A 24530-nucleotide genomic window follows, 5' to 3' on the forward strand; every position below is an offset into this window, starting at 1 on the left:
AAGAAAGAATTCACTCTTCTGAAGACAGCAAAGTCCACATTCTGGATAGAAAGGACCATGAAGGACAGGAAAAAGAGGCCATTTATGTTAACACTGAGCAGTCCTCTCTCAGCAGAGGGGAAGGATAAGGCATCACCTAACCTTCTGTCTACAATTTAGTCCTTTCAGTAGTTCCAAAAAGATTCCACCCCTATTTGCACTCTGATTCAGGTGACCCTGAGGACACAGATAAACCTATACATGGCCTCAAGAACTCTCAGAAGAGTGCCAAGACTGCAAATAAATATGATCCTTACACACACATACAGCCATCCTGTCAAAACTATTGTATTTTTCAGAGTGTAAGATGCACCAGAGTATAAGACACACCAAGATTTTGAAGAGGCAAATTAAAAAAACAAAGTTTTTGCACTCTGCAGACCTCCCAAAATTGGCCCGTTTTTCGTGAAAACGGGCCCGTTTTTCAGGAAAATGGGCCAATTTTTCATCAAAAAAGGGCATGCATAGCCTTTAGGAGGCTTATTGGGTGCTCCTGGGAGGGGGGCAAAAAACGGCCCATTTTCCACTCATTTTTGCCCTCTCCAGCCCCCACGAGCACCCTGGAAGCCTCCTAAAGGCTATGCATGGCCATTTTTGCAAAGGGGGCAGGGTTTCAGGAGGCGAAAAATGCTGTATTCAGTATATAAGATGCACCCAGATTTTCAACCTCTTTTTTTAGGGAAAAGGGAGCATCTTATACTCTGAAAAATATGATAATCCTTCCATAGCCCCCCTCCCCCTTTCCTGCCATAATTGATGGATAAAAAGCAAATGTCTTCTTTGTCCTCAAGGGGGGGGGGGGTAAAAAAACAGTCCAGGTGCCTTTTGAAAAAGCATCTTTGAGTTAAAAACATCTAGAAGAAAACAATGAGAATTGTATTGTCCCTAAGAAAATTACATGGGGGTCACTTCTACAGGAATCTTTATCTTTACAAGATATGAATCAGCATATTTAACATAAAAAGGGCATTTGCTAATGACTAGCTTTTTAAGTTATGAAATTGTCTACTGAGCAAGTGGTTGAAGGGTAGAGGCAGTGGTGGGATTCAAATAATTTAACAACCGGTTCTCTGCCCTAATGATTTCTTCCAACAACCAGTTCACCAAACTGCTCAGAAAGTTAACCACCTGTTCTCCCGAAGTGGTGCAAACTGGTTGAAACCCCCTACTGGGTAGAGGTTTCGGGGTATTTTTTTTTTACTCGATGCTTTTTCAACAAGCATGGCTTCAAGGAGCAGAAACTGAAGGCTGCATCCTCATTCCAGAGGCAAGTGCATCTGATCGGTGTGTTTTTGCTATGGAAAGAAGTCCAAATTTACATTTTGCTCTTTATTTCTGAAAAAAATATAGTACCACAGAAGCAGAATGGTAATCCTAGAGGTCATCCCCACCATCTTCCTTGTTAAAGATTGCTGCCAATTCTCCACTAATCCTTTTGTGTCCAGAACTACCTCTCAAGAAACTTATTTGTGATCACTTTTGTCTTGTCCTTCAAAACTTCTCTGAAAAGCCAACTTTTCTAACTTTTGGTTAAACCATTTTTAATGCACCCTCCCAAGGGAAACAATTAAAGCGCTCTTTCCTCCATTTTCCCCCTCTTCAACCTAAATTAAATCCTACATCAGTTGAGCCACTCCTAGCATCTGACAAAATCAGCTGCAATACACCAAAAGGTTATGCCTTTTAATAAAATACATCAGTCTGAAAAGGTGCTACCAGACTCCTCCTGACTTGTGGCCCCTCCAGAGAAGAGATTGCTCAGGGATACAGCTTATGTTTTCTTTACAGAGGATTCCTGGTCAATCCAGTTTAAAAGGATCTTAAATTTAGCATGTAAACTTAGTCTAAGAACAACCAAAATAGATAACACTGGGCTGGTGGATCAATGATCTAATCTGATATTGTATTTGGGCTATCATCTGGGATCAGTTAAAAAAAATTGTATCCCTTTCAATTTTTCAGCCCAGATCTAATAGCCCTAAATATCTTCTAAATAAACTATTTACTGAATTAAGTCTGTATTTTTTTTAAATTTATTTATAAATCAATCTAATGTGCATGTCTGCCTATCCCATGAATGTGACTTTGACCAGCATACAACAATCATATAAAACAACAGACATATAAAACAGTTGTAAAATATAAGAATCAATATTAAAGGTTAAATATTATAAAAGCAAAATAGACTTGGCTGTATTTATCTTGATTATCATTTTCTTATCTTCGACTAATACTTTATCTATCATTGATGTAATTCTGATTGCAATTTAGAATTTTGAACACCTGCTTTGTTTCCTTGTCTTTTATAGTATATTATTATTGGATAAAAATAAGTCAATAAAGCAGGAATAATTCAATCCCAAATATTTAATACCTCAAGGAATTTTGCAGAGGTCAGGAGGTTTGGTGATGATGATATAGTTGTCCTGGTTTTCACTCATATTTGGTGATGGTGATATGGTTATCCAGGGTCTCACCAAAAACACAGTCCATGGATTGCCATTGGCTGAGTTCTTTTGATTAGAGCTACCATATCTCACTTGCCAAAATCCAGAAAAGCACTAGATCGCAGCAAAGAGGAACTGATAAATCTAACTTTGCTGCATATTATGCTTCTGGGTTCTAGTCTGGTCTAACCTTTTTTTTTCCTGTTATCTTGTGGTTCAGTTTCCAGAGAAAACAAATCAGATAGAACTTAACGCAATAACGCCATCAGCAGAAAGTCAAAAAGAATAGAAGGTGGTCAAGAAAGTGGAAAGAAAAGGACTACAGGAAAGAAGTAGATGGCCAGGACCATTAGTGAACAGAAATACTGCACATATAGGTTTAAGTAATCAGATACATTACAAATTGGAGATCTCCAAAGGACAACATCGAGGTTATATTTTAATACTTTACCATCTGCTTTGGTTCCTTCTCCATCAAAAGCTTTGCAACATTGAGAAATCCTTTGGCAGAAGCTAAGTGAAGAGGTCTATCTCCAACTTCTCCACTCACATTCAAATCAGCACCACATTTCAATAAGAGTCGAGTTACCTGATAAGATTTATTAGTCAGAATGAAATTTTAAGCTACATTTCAAGCTACATTACATGTTCTACTAAATCAAAGGAAATATATATTATGACAAGCCCTCCTATTATTCTATTCTATTCTATATATTATTCTATAACTTAATTATGATGAGATTTCAAGATTGGTAGTTTTGAGTTATAAGGAAATTGCATATTGACAGACTTTTAGGTGGAGTTCCCATTCCTTTTTTTTTTAAAATGACAGTTAGTAAGAGCAGTCAACAGCTATTAGTTTACTTACTGATAGAAATAGCAAATAAAATAAACTGCCCAGAACTTAGCTGTAGTTTACATTCCAAAGCAAAATCTTATCATGAAAGCACCATATGCATTTAGCATAATTTCACCAACTGTGACTATTGTTTCAAAGCAACTTATACCAAAACAAAGTAAATCAACATCAAAGTCCTACACATAATGATTTTTTCTACTGTAACTGTATGAGTGAATTATAGAAATCTCAAAGAGAAGCATTCCAGAAAAGCAAATATTGCATATACCATTACTGTAACAGACTATATGATTAGGTTCTTTGTTGGTTCCCACTTTTCAAATTACTTCTGGAAGTGGTTCTGTTTTGTTTTGTTTTTTATCTAGGTAGAGAAATATACAGTGCCTAAAGAACATGCTTGTTTGAATAGGCAAACAAGGTTTGGGGATATACTGAGTACCACATTCTTCTTCTAGCTTAAACACACATCATAAAGAGTGAAACTTCATTAGCAACAAGACCAATTAGCAGTGGCTGTCACTATCTATGCTCTATTGTTAGCACTATGGATTGGGACCCCATAATAATGGAAACAAGAGGCAGAGTCCACTCCTACTAACTGAGAGCAGCTATTGTGACAATATTTTAGGAGTTATCTGTGGAATCCTATTTCAGAACTTCAGGGACCCAGGATCTCTTGAACTATTGCAAGAAATGTTAAAACATTGATTATTTCAACGAAACTATTGGAATGCATGTGTGGGAAAAACCCACAGCCACATCATTTTCCCTTGTTTATTAAACATAGTGTACATACAATTTCCCATCTGTGAGCAAGAGTGACAACCTTTGCCATACCTGTTCATGACCATAATATGCTGCAATGTGTAAAGGGGTAAAAAAGACTGCATCTTGAACATTAACATAAGCACCATGTTGCAGAAGTATATCAACAGCCTAGGAGGGAAAGGAGATATTTTAGTTAGAATACCTATATAATTGCATTTTGTGGAATGTTACTTTTTGAATGCTATATTTGTATTAACTGAATATACTGCATTGCACCATAAATACATTTTTTTTAGTCAAGAGAAAAGTTTTCACAAATTTCTTCAAACACGTAGAGATCTTTATCTTCTATTCTTCCATTTGAAAAGACCAATATTCCCACAATATTGAGTCTTTTAAACTATGTATAACTTGTTGTTAAAATGATTTTAAAAACCAAGGAGGTAAATAGAGGATACTGGAATATTTGCTGAAAAGTAACATATCTCTGATACTGAGACATGAATAATATTTTATAACCACCAACTGTCAATGCAATGTATAAAACACTAGTTTTCTATAGGGCCATTAATTTCACATCAAGTTAAATGTTCAGAATATTCATTGGACTGTACATAAAATAGACTATAATATGGGCTTCAGGAACTTTCATCCCTGTATGCCAAGACAAGTGGTTGAACCTACATCTTTTTGAAACACGCTATAAATAAAAGTACCTATTTATGATCAAACTTGGCATAGTAAAGTATTCAATTGCAGTTAAGTAAGTCTAGTTGAAATAGATTCAGGTTCATAGCAATAGCAGATTGCTTTCAATATTCACAAAATCCTCCCAGTCTGGAATTCCTCTGACATCCAACCAAGGAGGTCCTCGTGATGTCTCCTTCAGTGCTCTTCGCAAGCAATCCTTCCCAGCTTGGTACATTGGCAATTTGGAGAGGTACAGTAGGTTCTACTCAGTTTTCTCCCATAGCAAGAATGTAATAAAACAAAATTCAGAAGCAGAACAAAGTGAAGCATGTTGGTTGCCTCTCTTTGTTTCACTCTCGGGGGAGAGTGTGTTGTTTCACCAAGGAGGAGACTGTGCTCATCTCAAAAGAGACGGGGTTGTTTCACCAAGCAACTTTCAAGGTTCCTTTGTCTAAGCCTTTGTTGATGCAAAACATTCCTTCAACCTTCGTATAGTCCCAACAGCTGATAATGCAGAACTGATCATACGGAGTTTGGAAGCTATTTTATATCCTTCCCAGGAGATGCTTCTGCTGTGACATCAATGAACAAGTATCATCCATCAGAGCTGCACATTCATCTTCACAAGGGTGCCTTCTCGTATACTTGAGCTAGAACTATTGAGCTGAAACTTGATACTTTCAGGTTTTCAACTCACCTGGAATCTTCCTTAAATATACTAACACTTTCTACTGCAAACAATCTTACTGTGCTTCTGATAAACTCTTCAGTAATGTCACCAGGACTTGGAGATCATCTATCAAGACTTGCCTTTCCAACAAATTCAGTTCGTTTCATATCACAGTTTTATGCATATATTTTTTAACAATGTTATTCTAAGTTGTGTAGTTCAGCTGAGAAATTACACTACTTCTGAAGCTGATTTTATCTCAGTCATGAAGTGGTAAAAAGAGCCACTTTCTAGACACAGTCTTAAATTAATTATTGGAGGAGGCAGTGGGTTTAGGATGAACTTGTCTGTAATACTTGATTTGTGCATTTCAAAATTATCAGGGTATGCTGTGCCAAGGGATTAAGCAATTTGCTTGTATTTAATAGGATTTGTATGCCTTTCCCCATTACAGGATAATATTGTAAGTTTCATACACAAATGAAGAAATCTTCTTGGAAACTCTGGTTGATATATCCATAAATATGGTAATAATTTAAATGGATGAGGCAAAAGAGCATGGGTATTTGCAAATCTTTCTTAGTGAAACAACTTGAAGTGGACTTCCCCAGATCAAAATTCCTTTCAATAATTACTGAACAAACATAGCAATACAGTCAAACACAAACCATAATATATAGGCAAACAAGATAAGCATGCAGTTGAAAATATAATAAAGATATCTGGAGTGCAATTAAGATATCAGGATTCAAAAGATACAGTTCAGACATTTTTCTTTGCAAAACAGAAAAAGAGCTTCCATTGGCTGGATGAATTAAGCAGAATATATTTGTTAAGTAATGAATATAGCCATTTTGAGTGTTAACTTGCCTCTGTTTTGGAATAAATGATAATGTTTATACACAAGAACATGGTTGCAAAATTAACTAACAAATTGAAAAATCAGATTCCTAAAGACTCTGGGCCACCCATATATTCATAATGACAGATCATGGGGTTCTCCCCTGCCAAGAGTATTTTCAGAATATCTGAAAGATAAATGTAGAGTTTAAAATCCTTCTAATATTGTTTTTTGTCCCATAAATGTAGTATAGATGAGTGGTTATACCAATATGATAAATAAAATATAAATTAATATTCTGCAGGAATAAATAGTATTCCTGTAATTCTTATGCTGTCTCTTTCTTAACCTGTCCTACACTGGAGGGCTGACAAAGACAGTGGCATGGCCAACGCATATTATTTTTATTTACAAAATTGTCTAAATTAAAGTGACCAGATTTTAAAATTGGTAAAGTGGGACACCATTGACTGGGTGTGTGTGTGTTCTTGATTAAAATTTTTGCCGCCCGGCGCTGCGGCTGAGTTGAAGCTGCCTAAGCTCCCACTGGCGCCCCTGCCCGTGGCAGCGGTGATACCGCCTCCCCCTCCGCTCGGAGCACCTGAACTGGGCACCGCATTACCCCTGCCGCCACCTCCTCCTCCTCCACCATACTTTTGAGAAGCCATGGGGCCTTTTTTTTCCTGCTTCCACCCCCTCCGCCACTTTCCTACTGATTCCCATGGCCTCATGGCTCCTCAAAAGCATTGCGGAGGAGGAGGGGGCAGGGGTAATGCAGTGCCCAGCTCAGGTGCTACGAACAGAGGGGGAGGCGCCACTGCCACAGGTGGGAGCGCCAGCGGGAGCTTGGCAGCTTCACCTCAGCCACAGCCCTGGGTGGAAAAAGTTTTAATCAAGAACACCACCACCCCAATTCCATTCCCAGGCAGAAGAAAGAGACTCCAGGGAGGAGAGCTTGGCCAGTCATTGGAAGGCATTTGAGAAGGAGAAAAGCAGGCAATGAAACTTCTCAGGAAGTTCCAGAGGCAGCTGCTTCTCCTCTGGGCTGGAGGGAGTGGGGAAGAAGGAAGGAAGGAAGAGTAGGGAGGTAGTGAAGAAAAGAAAGAAGGAAAGAAGAAAGGGAGGGGGGCAAGAAAAGGAATGGAAAAGAAAGAAAGTAAGGTAGAGAAGGAAAGAAAGCAGGAAAGAAGTAAGGGAGGGAAAGGGGAGGGAGGAGAAGGAAGGAAAAAGGAAGATAAGGTAGGAAGGAAAGAAGGAGGGAAGGGGGAGAAATGGAGAAGAAGGAAGAAAGAAAGGAAAGAAGGAAGGGAAGGTAGATAGGGAAGGAAAGGAGGGAAGGATGAAGAAAGGGAGAAGGAAGGAAGGAAGGAAGGGAAGGTAGATAGGGAAGGAAAGAAGTAGGGAAGCAGGAAGGGGAGGAGGGAGGAGAAGGAAGGAAAGAAGGAACGGAAGGAAAGAGGGGAGGGAGGTGAAAGGGAGGAAGGGGAAAGGGAGGAAGGGAAGAGAAGGAAGGGAGGGAGGAAGAACCCGGCTTTCCCGAGAACGGTCTGCTCCGGGCTGGGGAGGGCAAACCAAGAAGTTTAGACAGGACTTCGCTGGCGGTTGCAAAGCAGCCTTCCCCCGATTGCCTTCCCCCAACATCCCCCAACCCTTTCAAAAGCCACCCCCATTGCTGGCCTCTCCCAACCAGATCCCCGCCTGTCTCCCCTCACCGGGGTGGTGAGGTCCGGGATGACCTTGCCATCTACCTCGCCCTTCTCGTGCATGATGACCAGGTGGGAAATCTGCTGGGCCACTGGCTCCAGGATGCTCTTGATGGTGCAGGTGTAGAAGACCGGCATGGCTGCAGGGAGAGCGGCGTCCAAGAGAAGCGGGCAAAAAAAACTTCCGACGGCTGAGCCGCTTGGCCTGGGACCGAGCACTGGGGGCTTAGGGGAAGCCCTTCAGACTTTGGGGAATGAAGCCGCAGCCAAGGGTGCTCGGGAGCCGCAGCCGAGCCAGGACTTCCCCCTCAAAAAAGAAACCTCGCTTCGCCCAGCTCAGCCCTCCGCTCCGCAGACCTGACCCCACGCCACTAATCCCCAGTTCTATCCGCCTGCAAAGGACCTCTCCAGCTTCCGGAGCCTGTGACAGTAGAAATCACTGTGGTGCAGTTGCAAACTGCCGCACAGTGTTTCTTGCCATGTGCGCTGCCAACCAAAAAATTGGGACTTTTTAAAAACACCGCGGGATGCGGGACAAATTGTTCAAAAGCGGGACCGTCCTGCCAAAAGCGGGACATCTGGTCATCTTAGTCTAAATACATGAAAGCATACACTAACCAAAGTTATTAACAGTCTTTCTTCTATTTATTTATTTAGACTGGTACTTAAGCATAAAGCTGTGACTTGGCAAAGCCTCTTTTTTTTCCCTTTCTTTTTTCCTTTTTCCTTTGAGTTGGTGTTGACTCTCAGTGGCTGCCTAGACATGTTCTTGCAGTTTTCTAGGCAAGATTTCAGAAATGTGTTTGCCATTGCTGGCTTCCTAAATCTGAGGTAAAGTGACTGGCTCAATATCATTCAGCTGGCTTTGTGCCTAAGATAGTATTATTTTACAATCTTCCAGTTTCAGGCTTGGGATCTTAATCACTAGACCAAACTGGGTCTTCAAAGTATTTTGGGGTGGGGTGGGGGGTGATTAAATAAATATCAGCTTGATCTAACCAAAGTTAGAAATTTAACTTGACTTTCACTTGCCTCACTGCAATTAGTGTCTCCAGCATATTAATCTCTCATTTCTATTTATTTATTTAGATAGGTCCTTAAGCACAGTTTAAGTAAAGTTAAAGCAAAGTAACGGCTCCGAAAGAAAAGGTCATACATAATAGGACTATCACATTAATTAGAAACTAGCTCAAAAACTAGCTATGTTTCAGTTTCTCTTCACCTAACCAATTTATTTTTTATTAGCAGCATAACCTTTGGCCCTTTTCTCATTCCTGCTTTGTTAATGACTCCACAGAAAATTATATCCAAAGTCTTTGAGCCAAATTAAGTCCAGTTCTACAAGAGAGCATCAGTTAAAGTTTATTTAAGTGTTAGAGAGTCTTGTCCACAAATGCTAATATGTTAGATAAACTACACTTTTTCTTTCTTGCACAAGGGTAGCAGAAAGATTTCTAACACAATCTGATCAATTATTATTGCCTTTTTGGAAACAAAATTAAAAAGAGAAAGATAACAATTAAGGCCCCTTGGTTCTAAAACTGCTATATGTCTCTTTGTTGCAACCTTCAAAAATATGACATTTTTTCTGAATATCATCATCATTTTCTTTTAATTAAGCCATCCAAACCAAAACAAGATGAATTTTGAATACTGCCCCAATTACTTCCAATTTAATATACCTTAATACAATCATGTCCTCTAGGTACAATTTATTCACATTGGCAATTTTTTTTCAACTCTAAGCTGCTGTGTAACTGGCTAACTAGCAGATAGAAGATATATAAAAAAAAAATTATAATTTTGAAATTCTAATAAACGATTGCATATATTTTTTTCTTAAGTGTACTAAGTCCCAGATATAGGGCTACAAATACACATGGTTACAAGTGCTGTTAATAAATACAATTAGATAATGGGTATATTCAATATTAAAATATGTAAACGTTTTAAATATTCCAAAATATAATGTTTTCCCAATTTATGCTGGCATCTGAATGAGTTTGCTAATATAATTAATCCTCAGAATGTCTAATTACAGTTTGCTTAATGGAGAAAATATCACTATATATCTAATGTATCTTTCATCTCTCTTAATTTCCATAACATTTCTGTCATATACATCAACAGTTTATTAGGTCTAATAGTCTTTTTAATTTTGCTTGTTAGTGCATTGCTGAACTATGGGTTCATTCACAATAGTAATTTGTGTATAATGCAATCTCTGTATCTTGTTTTCATGCTGGTGTTCCAGTTATACCAACCAGAGCATTCAATTTAACTTAAGCTCAGTTGGGCACCTGATGTTAGACAATGCTCTAAATTTTGAAACTAAAATGAACACCAGAATCCAACGGAAAGCATTTGGAAAATGCAGACAAAAGGGAAGATAACAATATTATGTTGTGGTGCGTTTATAAACTGCCAAGGCAGCCAGACAATCTGGATAATGACCTCCTATATCTGATTATAACATTTTTCAGGAAAGAGACATGTTTATAATGAGATACTTTAACTTCCCAGACATCCGTTGGAAAAATAACTTGACTAAATAAAAGAAGTTCCAAATATTTCTCAGTGATCTTCCTGTCTTTTTCATATTCCAGTAAACCAAAGAAGACAGAAGGGGATTGACTTTCCTAGATCTGATCTCTGACAATATATCCATACATACTGTACATACCAGTGGTGGGTTTCAAATTTTTTACTACCGGTTCTCTGGGCGTGGATTATTTTGTGGGAGTGGCTTGTGGCCATGTGACCGGATGAGAGCCACTTGGCGGTCATGTGACTGGATGGGCATGGCCAATTTAGCCAATTTAGCAGTCTATTAAACAATACACAACAGCTCCCTTTTCTATTCTTTTAAATACTGCATGCAGTTTTTGCTCTAGGTTTTTTTTTTTACTAGGGGCGAGAGGTTGGCAATGCCTGGGGATTTCTGGGAATTTCTCCTCTAAAATAACCAAGATGATATAAGATCTCCTGCTGCAGCAGGGGGTTAGAGTAGATGACCTCTGAGGTCCATTCCAGCCCTGGATTGCTATGCTGTTTCAAAGCATCCTCTGAAGCTGCATCTAGTGCCAGGTTTGTGGTCCTTCCTTCCTTTCCTTTTTCTCTCTCTCTCCCTCCCTCCCTCCCTCCCTCCCTCTATCCATCCATCCATATCTCATTCACGTTCCCTTCCCTTTTTCTCCCTCCCTCTTTCTCTCTCCTTCCTTTCCTTCCTTCCTTCCTTCCTTCCTTCCTTCCTTCCTTCCTTCCTTCCTTCCTTCCTTCCTTTCCCCCTGTGAAGAACCCCAGGTGATTTTTAATAGGAGGAAGAAAAGCCAGACATTTTGAAACTGAGAACATGCCCATTGATCATCTGGCATTCTTAGAGCTCCACTATTGCTTAGCTTAGCCTGAGCAAGGATAGCTAGCCGCACTTTCAATAATCTCTCAACTCCATGCCAGAGGTCTTCAAACTTGGGAAGACTTTAAGACTTGTGGACTTCAACCACCAGAATTCTCCAGCCAGCAGAGCTGAATTCTGGGAATTGACAGTTTAAAGACCTCTCTGCTCCATGCACTTGGGGATCTACAAACGGTGAGGATTTCTTTCTTTCTTTCTCTCTTGAAGCCCCACCCCCTGCTTTTGCTCCCAGGGGGCTGCAGGGAAACTTGCTAGCCCCTTCCATGCTCTATTTTGGGCCTAGCAGGCCTCCCTGAAGCCTGCTGGGATCCAAAATAGGTGCAGGCCCCCCGCCCCTGTCATGTTCTGAGCAGGCGCCAAAGCAAAGAGTTTAAGCGGGAAGCAATTCGACATCTGATTGGCTGATCGTTTGACAGCTCCTGTATAAATAGGGAGCTGTCCAAACGAGCGGCGGCGCATTCCTGTTCTAAAGCCGGTTCTGAACTGTTAGCTTGTATGTTTAGGGAATAAACTTGTTAGCCTTTATTCCCGTCTCCACCTCAGTTCTTCAGGCAACCCACAGGTCTTGGTACACACCACTGGCAAAGAGGATGGGATCGCCAAACTGAGGTGGCAGAGCTGAAGTCACTCACTGCTGAAGTCACTCGCTGAGTCGCTAGAACCGCGCTTTATTCTGTCACGACGAGACGTCGTGTGTGTGTCCTGACAGGAATGGCCACGTTAAACTTCGCGCCATTCAACTATGGCTCTGAGACATGGGAGTCTTACACGGCTCGGTTTGAGTGTTTTTTGGTCGCGCATGACCTCACCGAGCTGACAGACGAACGGAAATGTGCATTTTTCCTGTCTGTCTGTGGCACGGACGTTTTCCACACTGCCCAGGCTCTCACAGCCCCGGAACTCATCAAGGCCATTCCTTGGCCCGTCCTTATGGCTAAACTGACAAGCCATTATGCCCCGTCGCCGTCGAAAATAGCCCACCGGCACGCTTTCCATCAACGCAGCCAAGCTGAGGGAGAGTCAGTCAGCGCCTACGTTGCTGCACTACGATCGGCCGCTCTTCACTGTGAGTTCCGAGATCTCGATGAAGCTCTCCTCGACCGCCTTGTGTGTGGCCTCCGAGACCTCAAACTGTAGAAGCGGCTGCTAACCAAAGCAGATCTTTCGTTTCAAACCGCATTTGACGAAGTTCGGGCTTCCGAAATGGCTGCTGCTTCCCTAGCTACCATCGCGAAGGCCCGGTCTGCCGCAACAGCGCAGTCTGCCAATGCCTTTAACACAGCTACCTGTCTACCAGACTCTGGAAGTGAAGATTCCGATTCTGAAACCCCTAATGAGGACATTAACCGCCTTTATGAGGCGAACAGAAAGAGCTGGCCTCGGCGGAAAGGCGACCCTAAATCTGCATGTAGTGGGTGCGGAGGCAACCACGAAAGAGCTGAGTGCAGATTCAGGCAAGCCCTCTGCCAGCAGTGTGGCAGGAAGGGCCACATCGCTCGGGTGTGCCGAGCCGCGCAGCCCATGTCCTCTTCAGAACTCCAAGCCGAGCGGTCTCGACAATCTCGGACCCGGACAGAGGGTCCCAAGAAAGCTAGGATGGACTGCCATGCCATTCTCCGCATCTCTAACCGGGGCCTCTCTTGCCACCATCTTCAGAAGAAGATCCAGCTGACGGTTACTTTAGAAGGAAAGCCCTGCGAGATGGAGCTGGACACCGGTTCTGCAACGTCCATAGTGTCCTGGAGCACAATTAAACGCCTTTTGCCTCAGCTGTCAAAACGCCAATTACAAGACTGTAACCTCACATTACGGGACTATCAGGGCAACCTGATTCCAGTAATTGGCACCCGCAAAGTCAGAGTGCAGTTCAAGGGGTTTGACGGCTGGTTACTCCTCATCATAGTCGAGGGACGGCTGCCCAGCCTTCTCGGTCTCGACTGGTTCCAGTCTCTAGGTCTGCAGATCAGCGGCATCCACCACCTCAGTACAACTGCACTCGATTGCCTGGTCAACGAATTCCCGGCTGTATTTGATGGCACCTTAGGCAAATACACAGGCACGCCGGTCTCTTTCAACCTCGACCCGTCAGTGCAGCCGGTGCGAATGAAGCCACGCCGCGTACCCATCGCACTCAAACCAAAAGTGGACGCCGAGCTGGACAAACTCGTGGCTCAAGGCGTCCTTGAGCCAGTGGACCATGCACGATGGGAAACGCCCATCGTGTTACCAATCAAACCGGACGGCAGCGTGAGGATTTGCGCAGACTACCGCTGCTCCATCAACCGTGCCCTGCCCTCCAACGCGTACCCAGTGCCAGTGGTCCAGCACCTTCTCCACACTCTTGGTGAGGGGTCTATTTTTGCGAAACTCGACCTCGCACAAGCGTATCAACAATTAGTGGTGGACGATGAAGCAGCTGAGGCGCAGACGATCATCACGCACCGGGGCACATTTCGTTGCCACAGATTGCAGTTTGGGGTGAGCATTGCCCCTGGACTTTTTCAAAGCTTGATGGAGCGTTTGCTCCAAGGACTCCGAGGCGTCGTCCCCTATTTTGACGACGTCCTCATCTCTGCAACATCCTTAGAAGAACTCATGGCCAGATTGCGGATGGTTCTGCAGAAATTTCAACAAGTGGGACTCAAAGTCAAGAGAGACAAGTGCCAGGTTGCGGTGCCCCAGATAGAGTTCCTTGGGTTCCTCATTGATGGCAGTGGCATCCACCCCACTGCTGCCAAGACCAAGGCCATCCTTGAGGCCCCTGCACCTACTAACAGAGCTGAATTACAGGCCTTTTTAGGCCTACTCAATTTCTATGCGGTATTCCTGCCGCATAAAGCCTCTGTCGCTGAGCCACTGCACCGTCTCCTCGACTCGGGTGCTGCCTGGGTCTGGGGCCAACGGGAAGCTTCTGCATTCCTAGCTGTCAAACACCTACTAATCTCCAACGAAGTCCTCATCCAATACAGCGAGCACTTGCCTCTCGTGCTCGCCTGCGACGCTTCACCCTACGGGGTGGGCGCCGTCCTTTGCCACCAGTTGCCTAGTGGGGCAGAGGTGCCTGTCGCCTACTTTTCCCGTACGCTCTCTGCCTCAGAACGCAACTACGCACAAATTGACAAAGAAGCCTTAGCTATTGTGGCCGGGGTGCGGTGTTTCCATCACTACTTGTACGGCCGCCCATTCCAAATTGTAACAGATCACAAACCATTGCTAGGGTTGCTCGCCGGCGACCGCCCTGCCCCGCAGGTTCTTTCTCCCCGAATGACACGTTGGTTTGTGTTCCTTGCCTCCTACGACTACCGGCTCCTTCACCGCCCGGGGAAGCAAATTGCTCACGCCGATGCCCTCAGCCGTTGCCCCTTGCCTGAAGCTCCAGAAGACCCTGCTGCTGCGGCCCCCATCTTCCTCATCGATGACCTCAACCTTCCAATTTCTGCCGCCGACATCGCCCGGTTGTCCGCAAGGGATCAGGTAATATCCCGGGCACTAGATTGGGTTAGGCGGGGGTGGCGAAGGGACCCCGTAGATCCTGTTTTCCTTCCTTTCAAATCACGACTGGCGGAGCTCTCCGTCCAGCGCGGCTGTTTGCTGTGGGGCCACCACGTTGTGGTGCCTGCCTCACTGAGGACTACCATCCTGCAGCAGCTACATCTGGCACACCCCGGCATTGTCCGAATGAAAGCCCTGGGAAGAAGCTATGTCTGGTGGCCTAAGCTGGACCAAGACATAGCTGCCTATGTCGCCGGGTGCCCGCAATGCCAGGGCGCCCAAGCTTTGCCTCCCAAAGCTGAGCCCCGGACGTGGGAACCACCATCCTCTCCCTGGTCTCGAGTTCATATTGATTTTGCGGGCCCTATTCAGGGCCGCATGCTATTGATTGTTGAGGATGCCTTCTCGAAGTGGGTTGAGGCCATACACATGTCCTCCACAACGGCGGACGCGCTTATCGCGACCCTCCGCCACTTATTTGCCACCCATGGCTTACCCGACGTGTTGGTGTCCGATAACGGGCCACAACTGACAGCTACTAAATTTGAGGCCTTTCTCGCTTCCCAAGGCATCCGACATGCCCTTACCTCTCCCTTTCACCCCTCTAGTAATGTATTGGCGGAGCGCGCAGTGCGGTCCGTCAAGGAGGCCCTCTCCAAAATGGATCACCTGCCCTGGCAAGAACGCATTGACGCATTCTTGTTGGCCCACCACTCCACACCATCCCCAGACTCCAATACCAGCCCAGCCGAGCTCCTTATGGGACGGCGGCTGCGAACAACCCTTGACCGGTTGCACCCTGCCTACTCCACCCCAACGCCTTTGGATTCTACGGGAGGGACTCGATACTTCGGCCAGGGGGAGGCAGTGTATGCCCGTAACTATGGAGGGCATCCCTTGTGGCTACCAGGCATAGTAACTGACCAGACCGGGCCCTGCTCCTACAGGGTCAGGCTCCACGACGGCAGAACTTGGAAACGCCACTGCGACCAGTTGCGGAGCAGGCGCCCATCGCTAACCGGCCAGCAGCCACCAACCGACCCATTGATTCCAACAGCATTGACCAGCGACGCGGGGCCCAGAAACGAGGAGGCCGCAGGAGATCCAAACCGAAACGGCAGCTTACCTGGTGGGCCAGCACCCTCCTTTGTTCTTCAACGACCCGGGCCATCACCATCATCCGACGCAGGGTCCTCGGCCGAGCAACAAGGGTCTCCAAGCGGGGCAGAAGGTCCCCGGGCCTCCGCCCGGATCAGGCAGCGGCCAGCGTATTTGCAAGACTACGCTTGCGCGAACTTAGAGGGGAGGGGTGTCATGTTCTGAGCAGGCGCCAAAGCAAAGAGTTTAAGAGGGAAGCAATTCGACATCTGATTGGCTGATCGTTTGACAGCTCCTGTATAAATAGGGAGCTGTCCAAACGAGCGGCGGCGCATTCCTGTTCTAAAGCCGGTTCTGAACTGTTAGCTTGTACGTTTAGGGAATAAACTTGTTAGCCTTTATTCCCGTCTCCGCCTCAGTTCTTCTGGCAACCCACAGGTCTTGGTACACACCAGCCCCCACACTCTAAAGCCTGCTGGGAGCCAAAATGGGCACGGCCCCTGCCCCTCCCCATGATCTATTTTGGGTCTAGCAGGCCTCCCTAAAGCCTGCTGGGAGCCAAAATGGGTGCAGGGCCCCCAGCCCCCACCCATGTTCTATTTTGGGCCTAACAAGCCTCCGTAAAATCTGTTGGGAGCCAAAATGGGTGTGCCCCCCCCTCTATTTTGGGTCTAGTAGACCTGCCTGAAGCCTGCTGGGAGCCAAAATGGGGCTTGTGGAGATCCAGAAAGGGGCAGGTGAAGGGAAGGTTGTGAGCCCAAAGGGGATGGTGGGGGGCACAGCAAACTTGGGAGGGCAAGCGAGACTTTCCTGTAGTCAGGAGGAGGAGGCAGCTCAGTTGGGGTGCAGGGCAGGCACCACATGGCAGCTTAGGTAGGGAAGCCACCCGGGAGGTGTGGAGAGACTAGGTGGGGTGGGTGGGTGGGGCATTTGCACTTAAAATGTTCTGCGCATGCACACATTTAAAAAGCAAAAAAAAAATTCAATGAAGATTCTTCTGCACATGTGCAGAACAGAAAACCAAGATGGTGCCACTGAGGATAGAACTGATATGGTCACCTATCCACTGGAGGTACTATCTCTTTGGCCGAACCATACTGTACCAGTAGGAACCCACCTCTGATACATACATACCGTATTTTTCGGAGTATAAGTATTTTTCGGAATATAAGACGCACCTTTTTTCCTCAAAAAAGAGGCTGAAAATCTGGGTGCATCTTATACACTGAATATAGCATTTTTGGCCTCCCAAAACCCCGCCCCCCTTTGCAAAAATGGCCATGCATAGCCTTTAGGAGGCTGCCAAAGTGCTCCTGGGAGCTGGGGAGGGCTAAAATGAGAAAAAACAGGTCATTTTTTGCACCTCATCCCCCAGCAGTGCTCTATAAGTCTCCTAAAGGCTATGCATACCCTCTTTTTGACCCCAAAACGGGCCGATTTTTGCAAAAACTTTATTTTTAATATGGCTCTTCAAAATTTTGGTGCATTTTATACTCTGGTGCGTCTTATATTCTGAAAATACGGTGCATGCATGCATGCATACATACATACCCTCTGGCAATGTTACAGCATCAAACCCTCACTGCTTCAACCTCAAACTGTCTACTGTGGACCTCACAACATTCCTAAGAGGTTCGTAAAGGGGGCATGCATAAGCGCACCAGCGTGCCTACCGTTCCTATCTTATTGATCCATTTATATGTACTTATTTCCTTTGTTTATGTTTATACCTATACCTGCTATCTTGTGCATGTTTGACAAACAAACAAACAAATATAACATTGGGAACTTTTGGGAGGAAGGGCTATATCATCCATGGTATTCGAGAAAAAATAATTGGATCATAGAGTGGCAGAGAGAGACAGAGAGAGAGGGAGGAAGACTGATACTTTTCAGGGTGCAGGACAACTGAGTGAGGAAGGAGATGGAAAGAGTAGGCAGCAGAGCAGAGGAGTGACGGAGCTCCGGGAAGGAGAAATTTCCTGCCCTGCCTGATCCTCAAGCGTCAAGGGTGGACAGGAGCTGGGATCAGCGCAGGGCAAACTGACAGCTTGGGGGGAGGGCACCTTGGCCTTCATCATAAGGTTCATCTGGAGAATAAGATTTAAAGAGGGGTGGCGAGAGGTGTTTTTTTGGGAACAAGCCTTGCCTTTTTTCAGCCATGCTTGCAGCATTAACGTCTTGCCACCTTGTCTTACTGTGCTTAGCCTTGTTTGCCTGGGTTTGGCTTGCTTTGATTTGCCTGGCCTGACTGTGGGCAAATACTCAGAGACACAGCTCTGCTTCAGGTTGTGTTTCAGCTCCAGCGACCCTTCTGTGCAACAAGGACTCCCTGGAACCAAGTTTCCTAAACTGTGTTTGCTCTCAGAACTGGCTACTTCTCTGGACTCACAGCTGCCAGGAACTAGTGGAGGTGCATGTGTGGGTTTGGAGCGTTGCTCTTAGACTTACAGTGAACTGTGGAAACTTTGGGGGAAAAGTTGGAGCAATAAAAAGGAATTAAGCTTCCCTGTGACTGTGTTGCTTTCGTGCCCAGCCCCAGGTCATCACAATCACTTTGGGCCAGTCACTGTCTCTCAGTCCAATCCATCTTGCAGGGGAAAATAGGAGGAGGGAAGAGTATTATATTTGTTTGCTGCCTTGATTTACTTATAAAGTAAAAATGGAGGAATAGAAATCTAATAAATAATAATGATTGTTATTCTGTACTGAGAACAATTTTCCCAACCCACTTACTTCTAGCAAAATTGAATTTCAAACCAGAGACATTATAGCTATTTATCCTACATAATCATCAAGATTAGAATTTTCATAACAATTGGTTGACAGAAGGTAAATGTTGATAACTTTGTGGGGATTTTTTTAAAGTAGGGTCTATACCTGAAAATTATATTCCTTGTGTGGATAACTGAAAGAAAGGAAGGCCAGAAGGGCAAAATTGTAAATGATTTCTTCCTTTCTATATCATGTTAAGAACATACTGCAATTTAATTGCTTTTATTAAAAAGCCTAGAAGCAAAAAGATATATTAGATTTCAGCTTGTTATATTTTAATAAAACATGAGGTTTAATTGGGTCATTTTCACCCTGCAACTCCTCATTTTGCAATTAAAAATTAAAGCTGAAACTTGTATATTGTCAAATCTTCCCAGAATCTGGAAATTACCAATGAATTTGTCTTGTTATCCCATATCAAAATTATTAGCAAAACTCACATACATTCACTAATTATGATTTAGGAAAAGTGATATTATGGAAACGGGCTATATTTTTGAAGTAGATTTGATGGCAAGATGCAAATATCAATCTGAATCTAAAGTAATATAAATCTGTAAATTAAAGCTACTAGTTTTCACTTTATTTAATACAATTGGTTGCTCTTATAAATTCCTTCAGGAGTTATGTCACTTTCCACAGGAGGCTGGTTAGGCCTTGTGTATGCAAAGATGATGGACACTGTAGGACCTTTTAATATACATGGCCAAATATATCAAATTGATTTCCATAGTGTTTTAAAAAAAAAATATTAAAAAGTTTTACAAATAACATAAAAACTAAAACAAACTAATAAAGAATAAACCACTAAAAAGGGGGATTCGACAGGAAGTTCTCCAGCTGGACAGACGTGGTGAATGTGAGCTCTGAAGAGCCTCACATGAACCCTGTCTGACAAACATACTCAGGTGATCCTTTTTTGGATCAGAACCTTCCTGGAGGGGGGGGCAAAGAAGGTAGCATCTCATCAGATCCAGAGGGAGGCAACAGGTCCCTCGCAGATTGGAGATTTGCCTTATGAATTGGAGTGGGGGCGGGAGCCTGCAATATGGCTGTTAAGATGCTGACTTCCCATCTAAGCAAATGAACAGGAGGGTGAGGAAGAGATGAAAGACCAGTAAGAAAATTTATCTAACCCATAGCCATAAATCAAAACTGGTAAAGGCAAAAACATCTTGAGAGCATAAATAATATTGATGGTCAGACTGGATTTTCTCCAAAGAAAAAAAGAAAGAAAGAAAAGGAAAATGGAGGGTTGAAACACCCACCCCCAAACCACCCACTCAAATATAAACTCTAAATTTGGTTTTGGGTTTGAAATAGAAACCAAACATTCCAAAGAATTTACTTCGCTTTGAAACAACTCCAAAAAAAATCAAGAAAAAAAACCCCTTCTTCTCACTGGTAAATGATAATCTAACCTTGACTGTGCGGGAAGTTTTAATTAACCAGATTAAATCAGAATTTGGAAAAGCAGGAGGCAAAAGAAAAATGTACCTGAATCTGGCTGTCCAATTGATATGTTTTGAACAGCTGTCACTGACCGGAGGAGAAAGAATTATTACAAAGTCAAGAACTGAGAAATGCAAGGGTTTCTCCCCTTCTTTCGTCCTTTTTTTTTTTCTCTGCAAAGAATAAGATGGCCCCGGTTTCTCTTCCGGTCTCACAGTAGTTGAAATTTAAGATGGACCAGAGCCTCAAAATAAGACTTGTAAGACTGCAATTTTTGACATGGACATTAAGGAAGAACAAAAGACCAAGATGGCTCCTATCGCTCTTCCCCTCAGCAGTTTAAGTAGATACATTTAAGGTGGATCAGAACTCTAAAATAAGAACTGTATAAGTAACTGTGTCTTTGGAACTGGACATCATGGAAAGCTGGGAATTTGAAGAACTAAATGAATTATAAAAACTATGCATAAATCATTAAATTATTAAAATCAAGCCTCAATAGAATTCTGAACCCAGAGAAGCAGATATCTAAAGAAGAAATCAAAGAAGAAAGGGGGCAAGACAACAAAGGGGTAGAAATGGAGAGAAATAAAAAGCAGACAAAAAACTCCATTAGTCTTGGCAGTCGTATGGGAAAATTGTAAAAAGAGGAGGTGTCCCAACAAAAGGGAATAAAAGCAGAAAAAAAGGTTGAGGCTGTTAGTGGCATAAAGAAAATTGAAGTAGGAGATTTTGCCCCAACAAAGAGAAATATAAATTATCCTTTTGATGGGTGACTTGGGGAAATTGAAGAGAGTGGATGTGTCAAAACAAAGAAAAGGGAGAAGGACAGGAACAGAGAAGTGGGACAAAAACCTATAGGAAAAAATTAGACAACTAGAAATTTTATATGGAAATATAAAGCTAAGATAAGGGTTTTATTCCTAATATGACAATAAAATGGAGTTGCTAATTGGTTGAATATATGGAAAGATAATTAAACAAAGGTTAAAATATATGAAATATGGATATGATACTGATATGGGGAGGATGTAAAGCAGAGGTTTGTGATCACTTTTATACATGATAATTAAACTGAGTTGTGAATTGACTGAATATGACAATAGAAGGACAACTAAATATGGGTTAAATATATGAAACATGGACATATACTCGAATTTTTAAGATGATGAATAAAGTGAGATGTTTACTGCTATTATTCTATATAATAGACTAAGGAATTGTAATGAACATTAAACAGTGAGTATTGCCAATTTATAGGACAACTCAGGGTAATCTAATCTAAGATATGGAAAATGAAGGGGGAACATGAAATACACCTACACTGGGAAACTATTGAGATTTAAAGACAGAATCACTAACTGGGGGCATGCAAGGATCAGAAGGTGGGTTCCTACCAGTTCCACCGTTCGGTAGAAACGGTTTGTCAAATCTACCGAACCGGTTAGAAGAGGTTCTACCAGTGGACCCGGAAAGCAGGCCACACCTACAGAAGAGGTTCCAAAAATTTTGAAACCCACCACTGGTAAGGATGTATAATTATATAAAGATAATGATGAGAATAGCTGGGAATTGTAACCAAGTCTGCATTTCGGCCAAAATTAGGCTGGGCGGGGTGGGTGGGTTTAAAAGTACAATGACTATATATGTATAGTTTTTTTGTTCTATTTTTTTTTAAGGAGGACGATACATATTAAAATTAAATATGTATATTGAAAAAGAATTATAAATACCATCAATAAAATGGAGCTTGCTCAGAAGTTGAAATACACCAAGTAAATGAGATGAAGAGTGGGAAATAGAGGAGAGAGAAGGACGAAGAGGGGGATAGGAGGAGAGGGCAAGGGGGGAAGAGGAGGAGAGAAATGTGGAATGGAAAAGGGAGAGAGGGAGAAGAGAGAGGAAAGGGGAAAGTAGTAGAGAAGGGAATGATGACAGAGGAAAGAAAGTAGGAAGGGAGGGGGGAGGAGATGTGTGATGGATAATGTACAATATGGTGCATGAAGAGCAGAAGGAGCCAATAATTGTTTTGGAATTGATGGTAAGATGAATCAATGGTAAACATTTAATAATACAATATGATGTTGGCTATGTAATAGTATACGTCATGTGATTATATGTTATGAAAATGAAAAAAAATAAAAAACTTTATAGGCAAAAAACCAGTAAAAAGGTGGGGGGGGAGAAGAAAACAAATTTGCAGAAAGAAAGAATAAAATGAATTGCAGTTTCCAATTTCCTTTGCACAAATATAAATACTAAATATCTCTTATTCTGATTACAAAAAAGCTCACTCTTTTGTATTATCCATTTTTGTAACCACAAATCATAAGTGCATTTTTTTAAATTTCAGGCAAAAACGTCTATAAGAGTTTCCAGTTAGCCATAAATATATTGTAGATATTTATTTTTTTCTTTCTAAAATAGAAGAGGTCAATGTAGCCACCATCTTTGCAAAACCCATTCCTCCAAATTGACTTCTACAATTCTAACAATTTTAATGTTATCAAAAGTGGTGTTTACTTCTAAATAAGTAGAAGCATTTGCTATTTTCAAATATGAATAATTACACCTATACAATGAAATCTTCCATGTGGCATATAAGCAAAGATTTAAAAAATGTTTTCAACAATAGAAATTAAGTTTGTAAATTCCACAAAATGATCCATGTTTTCTTATATTTCCTTTCCTATTCTCCTTATAAAGTGGCAGCTGCTGTAACAAATTTTTTTCCATTACATTTATTTATATTATATACTGTATAGATAGATAGATAGATTTAAAGATATAGATATGTCTCTCCTCTCTCTCTCTTTCTCTCTCTCTCTCTCTCTTTGTGTGTGTGTGTGTGTGTGTGTGTGTTGTGTCAAACTCAGTACCTCATAGTGCAGAAACTTAGAAGCTGTTACATTCTAGCACTTAAAAAGTGAATATTACACATGGACTTTGCTAAATTACCAGACCAGGCTTACAAAAATTCAGATTACCAGTAGATGACAGTAAGGAGGTGCAAAAATTCCAATTCTTTGCTCCCATATAGAGTTGTCCAGATTTCTGCAATCCTTATCCAGTAACCCTCATTTCATCCTCGTTTCAGGTATGAATCATTCTAACCAAAGTAACAAGGACCTCATATCCTTTATATAGCTATAGAGATTAATCTAGATATAATTTCTATACATGAAATACATTGCAATAGATCTTATCATAATAAGCACATTCATAAAATTTTGAAGTAATTGTTAGGGCCAGTGGTGAAATCCAATTCCCCTCCTCCCCAGATTATGTGGGTGTGGCTTGATGTGACTGGGTTGGCGTTCATGTTCATGTGACTGGTTCATGTTCAGGTTCATGTGACTGGGTTGGCGTGGCCAACATTTTTTTCACTTTTAAAAGCATTTTTTTCCCTGCCGGTTCGCCCGAACTGGCAGGAAAATATGCTTTAAAAAGCGGGGAGGAAAGCTTCCGACAATCGCAACCCTCACAGCTGAGCTGTGCGATCCTTGGAAGCTTTTCAAGCTTTTCATCCTTGGAGGGCAATCGTTCCTACTGGTTCGGCCAAAGCGGGAAGATTTTACTTCTGGTTAGTGCTCTTTAACAGTTCTCCAGAGGTTTATTTTTCATGAGTAACTTGCTCACTTTCTGTTCTTTTTTTTAATCTTAAAAAAAAAGACAGAAAATGAACTGGATATTTTTGCAAGTATGGGACACTTTCATAGAGAAATATCTTCAAGGCCATCACTATGACATGAAGAAATCTCCAATCCAATCCATTCCTTTATTACAGTAATTGACCATCATCTCTATCCCATCTATTAAAATCATAAGATACAAATAGAGACTGAGACAAGAAAAGAGAAATACAAACATGTAGATGGGTATATAAAAATGCAAATAATAGGCTAAAAATAAAGTGAATACATGCAATACATTACCAAAAAAATAATAGCTGTACTGAGCTGCTTTTAAAATATACTTACTGAAATGCCAAAACACTAAAAATATTAGAATGGTATTTAAAATACTGAACTATAAACTGATAATCTTTTAATACATTTTATGGCAAAGTCACTAGGTTTCATAGAATCAGTAAAACTTCAAGAACATAAAATGGCTTCAGATATTCTACATCTTACACTCTTTTGTACAACAGAATTACAGGTCACACAGTACAAACTAGCAAGGACGTGCAGTCAGGGGAGGCAGGGGAGGTGGGGCCTCACCAGTGTCATGAGGAAAAGAAAAGAATTTTTAAAATAATTAAAAAGGCTAAGGTAGTTG

General features: G+C 42.4%; 1 protein-coding gene across 1 annotated transcript in view; it reads right to left on the bottom strand.

Moving 5' to 3' along the window:
• The window catches only part of LOC116509345 (serine/threonine-protein kinase TNNI3K-like), a 214969-nt gene that overhangs the window by 159849 nt on the left and 30590 nt on the right, over positions 1 to 24530 (bottom strand). Inside the window, 3 exon segments of the mRNA XM_032218492.1 lie at positions 2938 to 2958; positions 2961 to 3075; positions 4183 to 4281. Of these exon segments, the coding sequence (XP_032074383.1) occupies positions 2938 to 2958; positions 2961 to 3075; positions 4183 to 4281 (235 nt within the window).

The sequence above is a fragment of the Thamnophis elegans genome, chromosome 5 (assembly GCF_009769535.1).
Source record: "Thamnophis elegans isolate rThaEle1 chromosome 5, rThaEle1.pri, whole genome shotgun sequence".
Classification (NCBI taxonomy): domain Eukaryota; kingdom Metazoa; phylum Chordata; class Lepidosauria; order Squamata; family Colubridae; genus Thamnophis; species Thamnophis elegans.